Genomic DNA, 9,018 nt, shown 5'->3' on the forward strand with positions numbered 1-9,018 from the left:
GGCATGCAGATGAGTATTAAGTTATGGTATGGTTCACTCGGGGCGGGTAGATTACCAAGTGTTGGTCACGTGTTTATTAGGGCGTGACAAACTTGGTATCAGAGCCCTATGTTCTAATTCGAGTCCTAGGAAGTCTGTGGAATCTTGTCTAGTAGAGTTCTCCTTATTGATGTGTTGTGCACCACACTTTTATCGAGAAGGCTATATGGGCATTATAAGAATGCTTCACTCTTTCTTCTTGTTCTAGAATCATGCAGTAGAGCTAAGAAATATTTTCCAACTCGTACGCTATATCTATTGGCAGAAGATGGTGAACACGCGTGGCAGTAATATGAACCGAGAAGCTGCTCCTATACCCAATGCGGCTACGGGAGGGATACCTGCTAGACCTAGGGGCCGACCCCGAAGGCTGCAAGAGCACGGACGTGCCAGTTCCAGTGGCCTCCAAGGATGGTCCAGGAGCTCGAGGAAGAAGTTGATGAGGCACTTGCTGATAAGTGGGGATTTTGACTACTTATTAGCACCCTTTAGCTTTCGTTTTAGTCCAAAAGCGTTTAATTGTGTTCTCGAAAACTGATAAAATATGCTTAATTTTAGGAATATTGGAAGATGAGCTCCCAAGATGAAATCCAACGCAAGAAGGAGTAATCTAAACTCAAGGACAAAAACAGGCACAAAAGCTCTGAAGTGCGGTCCGTACATGAATTGTGCGGCCGTAGAAGCTGGGTCAGAGCAAAAGTTCAGAGAACCTATATTTCAAGTCTACCAAAAGTGCGGACCGCATAATTATTGTGCGGCCGCAGAAAAAAAGCTATGCGGCCGTAGTTACAATTATGCGGACCGCAGAAGAGCAAGGTGCGACCCCAGTTACAATTGTGCAAACCGCAGAAAGAGTGCAGTGCGGCCGCAATTCAGATTTATGCAGCCGAATATTTCCAATACTGTCAAGCTGAAGAAAAGTGTGGACCGCACATGGAATTGTGCAGCCGTAGAACCTCTGAAAGGGCATTTTATCCGAAATTTCCAACCTTGTATAAATAGAAGAGTTTCACTTTTTTTAGGTGAACTTTTGACATCAGCTGCTATAGTAGACAGTTTCTTTTACTCCTTTTTAGTAGTTTTTGCTAATTTGAGCTAATTGAACATTGATTTCATCATTTTAATTAGCAATATGGTTTAATTATCATTTATTCTTCTTCTTCCAATTTAAGCATGAGTAGCTAGATTTTCACTAGGGTTGTGACCCAACCCTAGTGTGTAAACTTAATGGGTGTTTGATTTATTGCTTGTTTATGGCTGAGTGTTTATTATTTAGCCTTGTTCTTACTTTTATTTATAGAACTAATGATTACAAATATTAGTTCATGCCTATTTGACAAGGGTCTCTACTTGATAAAGAGAGACTTAGTCTAGGAAAACTTGGCTAACAAGAAATTGGGCCAATCTAGAGATTGATCAGCCCATTTAAAGGGTTGAACCTAGACATAGTAAAACCCGACTTGAGATTTTTATCAACCATTTTATTCAATACCCATTTGGACTTGAGAAAGCCAAATTGGGCAAAATCACTCGCTGACCTAGATGTATTGAGTGGGTAACCGAGTGTTGATAGCTATAACACACCCCGACTAATAAAACAAGCTTTAAATTTTATAACCCATTAGGCAAACACCTAGGCGAATGTTATAGCACTAGGCCTTTTACAACATTTGAAAAATAACAAAAACAATCCTCTAGTTTTAATTCTTAAATTACAATTATAGTTTAGTTTAGATTTTTAAACAAGCCATATATTGTGGAAGTGCAAATTTAGATATACAAACTCACACACTAAGATATATACTACTAACTCCTATACATATAGCTCCCTGCAGAATTCGACCCCGACTCTCGTTGGGTATTACTATTGCATCGATCGTTTTCATAACCTCGATTTGAGGACTGAAATTGGACGAGATAAATTTTTGGCGACGTTGTCGGGGAGATAAAAAACGGTGTTAGCTATATATTTAGGTGTGTTTTTGAGATATCTTTTTTTCCTTTCCTGTTACTAACCTGTGAGTATTGTCGGTGCAATCATGGCAAACAACGAGCTCGAAAATATAGTTGTGGTGGATGTCGACATTGAGGATGATCAAATGGATGAGGTCCCTCTTGAACCTAAATCCAATAGACGAGGCCGGCCACCTCAAGACAATGTACCCGCTCCACCCCCACATCCACCAAGAGCAGCTCCACACCAGGTATTTCTGAATGAAGGGTATGCAAGTGCTATAGTCCCACCCCATATTAGGGCGGGCAACTTTCATATAACTAATGTGATTCTCACTTTGCTCGAGCAACGAGGGTTCTTCACCGGTGCACCGGGTCAAAATGCATATAAACACTTGAAGGGGTTCGTTGATACGTGTTGGGGGAGGCTAAGTATTTTCCCTTCTCTTTACGGGGGAAAGCTTTAGATTGGTTGGAACGCTTGCCAAATTATTCCATTCATACTTGGGATGAACTAGAGGAGAAATTTATCTCTAAGTACTTCTCTCCCGGGCACATGGCTATTCTTCGGGATGAAATTCTAGCATTTAAGCAAGAGCCAAATGAACCACTACACGAGATATGGGAAAGATATAGAACAATGGTAAAAGAGTGCCCCAACAATGATATAACGGAGAACATGATTCAACAAACTTTCTATCGGGGGATCAATACAACCAACCAATGTGTAGTGAATCAACTTGTCGATGGGAACTTCATGACTACGCCTTATGCAGAGGCATGTGATATTTTGGATGAGATGGCTGATACTTCATCGGCGTGGCAATCTAGAGCCAATGTTCCACAAGGTGACCCCAATGTGATTCTTCTTCATAAAGAGTTACATGACCATGGATAAGCCATAGCCGAGTTGACAACCACTATGAACCAATTGGCAAATGCTCAACTTCAACAAGTGCAACTAAGGCACACATGGAACACCACCTTAGAGTGGAAGCAACAACCAAGGGAATTAGCATAACAATAATAACTAAGGCAATTGGGGAGGTAACAACCAAGGCGGGTGGAACAACAATCAAGGAAATTGGGGGTCGGGTTTTCAAAGTCCCCCGATATTTCAACAACCGAGCAAACCCACCCCATTATCCTTCCCATGCTCCTAGTTCGTCCAACAATTACATGGGTCGTATTGAGAACATGTTCAAACAAATAATGGACAAGAATGTCGATTCTGATGCCCAACTTGCTTCACACGACACATCGATCCACAATCTAGAGGTGCAAATAGGTCAAATATCTCAAGCAATAAATTCTCATCCTAAGGGGGCACTACCAAGTGATACGGTGGTGAACCCGAAGGGTGGAAACAATACGGGACATGCAATGGCCGTTACTACAAGAAGTGGAAGAGGTGGGAATTCACCTACCTCAAGTCAAAAGCAACTTGTGGATGATGAGCAAGTAGTAGAAGAAGAGGAGATCCCGAACAATGTTGTGCAAGAAACTTATAAAGTGCGGATTGATATTGATGACACGGTGGAAGAGACTCAAGAGGATGTGAACCCGTATAGGGATCAGGTGATTGACATACCGGAACTGGTAGTGCAAAAGGCTAAGGCACCATTGCATGTGCCACCTTCTCCCTATCCTCAAAGGCTTGCCAAGAAAAATGGCGAGAATCAATTCAAAAAGTTCATTGATATGGTGAAGAGTCTCTCGATAAATGTGCCATTAGTCGAAGCCTTAGAGCAAATGCCCGGTTATGCCAAATTTATGAAGTACTTGATGACAAAAAAGCGGTCGATGAATTTTGAAACTATCAAAGCCACTCATCAAGAGAGTGCAGTTGTGCGTTTGATGGCTCCTGAGTTGGAAGATCCCAGTGCTTTCACAATCCCTTGTACCATTGAAAATGCCGAGTTTGCAAAAGCTCTTTGTGATCTTGGGGCAAATATCAATTTGATACCCTATTCAGTTTTCAAGACATTAGGAATTGGGAAACCAATACCCACATCTATGAGATTACAAATGGTCGATCGTACAATAAAGATACCATTGAGGGTGATTGAAGATGTATTGGTTCGAGTTGACAAGTTCATTCTCCCAGCGGATTTTGTTATTCTTGATTGTGAAGTAGACTATGAGGTGCCGATTATTCTTGGTAGATCTTTCCTTGTTATGGGGAAGGCTCTTGTTGATGTGGAAGATGAAGAACTCACTTTTTGGGTGGGTGATGAAAAGGTGGTGTTCTATGTGTGCAAATCTAAGAGACAACTGAATAGCAATGAAGTTCGTTCTTTCGTGGACTTGGTGACAGATGTGAATATTGATGATACAAGTGCCACAATTAATATGGGTGATATGTTGGAGTCTGTCTTGCTTAATATTTATGATAACGAGATGGATGGAATCATGCAATATGTTAATTATTTGCATGGAATGGGGTCGTATAACTATGCACCCCGGAAACTTTCCTTGGATCTTGAGAATAGGAAAACTCCTCCTACAAAGCCTTCAATTGAAGAGCCTCCTATCTTGAAGTTGAAGCCATTGCCTCCACATCTCAGGTATGAATTCCTTGGCCCTTATTCTACTTTATCGGTTATTCTTTCCTCTTATTTGACTAACGGGCAGGTTGACTCGGCATTGGTGGTGCTCCACAAGAGGAAGAAAGCTATTGGGTGGACTTTGGCGGATATTCGGGGAATAAGCCCCGTGTTTTCCATGCACAAGATTAACTTGGAGGAAAATGTCAAACCCTCCATTGAATATGAAAGGAGACTCAATGAAGCCATGCAAGTCATGGTCAAAAAGGAGATCATCAAGTGGTTAGTTGCCAGGTTGTCTACCCCATTTCTGACAGTTCATGGACTTCTCTGGTACAATGCGTTCCGAAGAAGGGGGCATAACTGTGGTCACCAATGACAAGAACGAGTTGATTCCCACAAGAACGGTGATCGGGTGGAGAGTGTGTATGGACTATCAGAAGCAAAAGAAAGTCACAAGGAAAGATCATTTTCCACTCCCCTTCCTTGACCAAATGCTTGATAGTTTGGCTGGTCGTGCTTTCTAGATGGATATTCGGGAAACAATCAAATCCTTATTGCCCCGGAAGATCAAGAGAAAATAACTTTCACTTATCCCTATGGCAATTTCGCTTTCAAGCGGATGCCATTTGGCTTATGCAATGCACCGACAACTTTTCAACAGTGTACGATGGAGATCTTTACTAACATGGTATAGGACTACCTTGAAGTCTTCATGGATGACTTTTCAGTAGTCGAGGATTCTTTTGATGATAGCTTGGAAAATTTTGATAAAGTATTGGCAAGGTGTGAAGAAACGAACTTGGTGTTGAATTGAGAGAAATACCATTTCATGGTCGAGGAAGGCATTTTCCTTGGCCACAAGATTTCAAAGAAGGGCATAGAGGTCGACAAGGCGAAGATAGAGGTGATTTCTAAACTTTCACCTCTAACATCAGTGAAAGGCGTGAGAAGTTTCTTGAGTCACGCGGGTTCTACCGGCGCTTAATAAAGGATTTTTTCAAAGTGGTAAACCCCTTGTGCAAGCCTTTGGAGAAAGATGCTAAATTTCACTTCAGTGATGATTGCATGAGAGCCTTTGAATTGCTAAAGTTCAAGTTGACAACTACTCCCATTATCACCGCTCCTAATTGGAGTATTCCTTTTGAGCTCATGTGTGATGCTAGTGATGTAACGGTTGGAGCAGTTTTGGGGCATACGTATCAACTAGATTTTTCATCTGGTCTACTATGCTAGTAAGACGATGAATGATGCCCAAGTAAATTACACCGTTACCGAAAAAGAGCTCCTTGACATTGTGTTTGCTATAGAGAAGTTTCGCACGTACTTGATGGGTGCAAACGTTATTGTTCATACGGATCATGCGGCACTTCATTATCTTATGAGCAAAAAAGATTCAAAAGCTAGGTTTATGAGATGAGTGCTATTGTTGCAGAAGTTTGATATTGACATACAAGATAAGAAAGAGAGTGAAAATCAAGTGGCAGACCATTTGTCACATTTGGAGGAGGAGGGGAGGCTGTATGATGTCCTTGAGATCAATGACTCCTTCCCTGATGAGAAACTCTTGGCCATTTCAATGAAGGAGGTGCAATGGTTCGCCGATCTAGCAAACTTCCTTGCGTGTGGAATCATCCCGGATGAGTTCACTTCAAATCAAAGGAAGAAGCTCAAACGGGATTGTCAAGATTATTACTAGGACGAGCCTTAACTCTTTTAGATTTGCATGGATGGGGTAATTAGAAGATGTGTACCGTATGAAGATCAAAATGTTATTCTTGAGGCTTGCCATTCTTCGCCTTATTGTGGTCACCATGGCGGAGCAAGAACGACGGCTAAAGTGCTAAGTTATGATTTCTATTGGCCCACTCTCAACAAAGATGCAAGTGATATGGTTAAAAGATGTGATGAATTCCAACGGGCCGGTAGAATCTCGAAGAAGAATGAGCCTCTCACTACCATTTTGGAGATCACTATCTTTGATGTGTAGGGTATTGACTTTATGGGTCCTTTTGTGAGTTCTTATGGAAACACCTACATCTTGGTCATGGTTGGTTATGTGTCTAAATGGGTTGAGGCCATTGCTCTACCCAACAATGAAGTGAAGAGTATGGTGGCGTTCTTGAAGAAGAATATTTTCACACGATTTGGTACTCCGCGGGCTATCAAAAGCGATGGGAGGTCGCATTTTTGCAACAAGGCTTTTGACACTTTACTTAGCAAGTATGGTGTCACTCATAAAGTTACGACTCCCTATCATCCTTAAGCTAGCGGTCAAGTGAAAGTTTCCAACCTGGAGATAAAGAGTATCTTGTCCAAAACAGCGAATGCTAATCGGACAGACTGGTCAAAGAAGCTTGATGATGCACTATAGGCTTATCAGACTGCTTTCAAAACTCCTATCGGGATGTCTCCATATCGGTTAGTGTTTGGAAAATCTTGTCATCTTCCGGTGGAACTTGAGCACAAATCCATGTGGGCTTTAAAGAAGTTGAATCTTCTTTGGGATGCAGCCGCTAACTTGCGGGTTGCACATTTGAATGAATTGGATAAGTTTCGGTACCATGCATATGCAAGTTCGTCCTCGTACAAAGAGAGAATAAAGTACCTTAATGACAAATACATCCGAAACAAGGAGTTCAAGGTGGGCGATCTTGTTTTGTTGTTCAACTCACGATTGAAGATGTAAGTTGAAATCCAAATGGAGTGGTCCCTTTGAAATTGTGGGCGTAACACCTTTTGGTGAATTGGACTAGAAGAACAAAAATGCTGAGGTATTCTGAGTCAATGGTCACCGGGTGAAGAATTATTTGGGACAAGCTGATAATGGCCACATGGTGGTAGTTATTCATTTGAAGTGATGGTAATATGCGTCGTGCCGCGACGTTAAATAGGGCGCTTCTTGGGAGGCAACCCATGTTTTCTTTTTCTTTTTTCTTTTCTTCTTTTGTATATAGGTGTTATTTTATGCTAACTGGATTTGAAGTGTGTTGCAGGAATGAGTGTGCTTTACAGAAAATTGGCTAAGTATGGAAAAAGTGTGGACCGCACAATTAGGAGTGCTACAGCAGAAGGCAACTGCGGCCGCACAATTCTTCTGCGCACCGCACAACTTGGAAAGGGAAAATGCAAACTCTCCAAAGTTTGGTGTGTCAGAGAATTGGCCAATCTGCAGGCGCACATCAAATTCTGTGGTCCGCAGCCAAAATCTGCAGTTGCACCACAAATTGTAAGGACCGCAGATCAACAAAGGCTATTGATGCTCCAGGTAATAGAGTGCGGACCGCAGAAGGAATTATGCGGCCGCACTCCTCCTTTGTTCCCCAAGTCTGCCTGCAAGTATAAATAGTAGCCTAAGGCTAGTGTACAAAGTTTTTCCCTCTATGAGCACTCTAAACTCTAAAACTTGGAAATCATCTATTCAATATTCTGCCACACTCCATCCACATTTGTGATCATTTAGTTTCACTCCTTCATATCTGGTATGCTTAATTTCTCATAGAATTTTTCAACTTTTAGAACTAATTGCTTTATGGGGACTGGGTCAATTGATTTGCATGCTTAATTGTTAATACCATGTCAATTTTTGACAAATTTTGTAAGCCCTAGGAGTCTGATCGGCATTGGTTTGAAACCTGCGGCCACACAAAAATTTGTGTGGTTCGCAAAAGTCAAGATTGGCGTACTGTATGAGAAGCTTAATTCTGCGGCCGCACTTGAAATTGTGCGGACCGCAGAAATTCCACCGCGGCCATAGAAAAGTGTGTGCGGCCGCAGATAAGATCAATCTCTGTCATCAGAGAGTTGGTACTTTTAGGAAATCTAATGTGCCACCGCAATGAGAAATGTACGGACCAAACATCAATTATGCGGTCGCACTCAAAATTGTGCGGACCACAGTCTCATTTATGCTGCCGCAAGTTCAAATTGTGCATTCCGCACAACCCAGTCTGCGGCCGCACTTGTAATTGTGCGGACCGCACTTTCTCACCCTGCTCTCATGTTCTACAATGTGATATATTGTCTGTGTGTAATTGAATTACAACTAACCATTTTTGTTTCTTGTTAAAGAAAATGGTTAGATCTCGTGGCCGCTGTGACACTTCAAAGGGGAGGGGTGAACCTTCCAGAGGTCGAGGCAAAAGCACTTTACCCCTCGCACTCCAAAAGATAATTACCAAGAAAGCTACCGCAGGCCGAGGAAGACAACCTGAGCCCTTCGAATCTAGTTCATATGGCCCATCTCGGGAAGCATCGGAGGGCGACTCAGTGCAAGAGCAGCCTGCTGTCCAATCACAACCACATCAGCCACATGGAAGGTATCAACTCTCGGACAAGCCTTCCTCCTAACATAGCACTTCCAAGGGTTCGGAGAGTGTAAGTTAGGCTTCAGAGCCCTCTACTACACCTATCCCTGAGGCACCATCAGCTACTGTTGATGATATTCTGGATGATAGCCGAGGGGGTGATACTACAGTTG

At 42.2% G+C, this 9,018-nt stretch overlaps 1 protein-coding gene across 1 annotated transcript; it reads left to right on the plus strand.

Annotated features, from left to right (window-relative positions):
- The first annotated feature begins 3,204 nt into the window (after window positions 1-3,204).
- LOC138896381 (uncharacterized) lies at window positions 3,205-6,237 on the plus strand. Its single transcript, XM_070181188.1, has 4 exons — window positions 3,205-4,413; window positions 4,627-4,871; window positions 5,775-5,880; window positions 5,974-6,237. Exons 1-4 carry the CDS (start codon window positions 3,205-3,207, stop codon window positions 6,235-6,237), a joined length of 1,824 nt encoding a protein of 607 aa, XP_070037289.1.
- Window positions 6,238-9,018: the final 2,781 nt, after the last annotated feature.

Source organism: Nicotiana tomentosiformis, chromosome 7 (assembly GCF_000390325.3).
Source record: "Nicotiana tomentosiformis chromosome 7, ASM39032v3, whole genome shotgun sequence".
In the NCBI taxonomy this organism is placed as follows: domain Eukaryota; kingdom Viridiplantae; phylum Streptophyta; class Magnoliopsida; order Solanales; family Solanaceae; genus Nicotiana; species Nicotiana tomentosiformis.

Bases quoted from the DNA above. Each gene is read 5' to 3' on its own strand.
- LOC138896381 (XM_070181188.1), top strand. From the start codon at position 3,205: ATGGACAAGAATGTCGATTCTGATGCCCAACTTGCTTCACACGACACA. The intron at 4,872-5,774 runs GTACAATGCGTT...CTACTATGCTAG, and splicing joins ACAGTTCATGGACTTCTCTG to TAAGACGATGAATGATGCCC. The intron at 5,881-5,973 runs GTTATTGTTCAT...CTATTGTTGCAG, and splicing joins CGTACTTGATGGGTGCAAAC to AAGTTTGATATTGACATACA.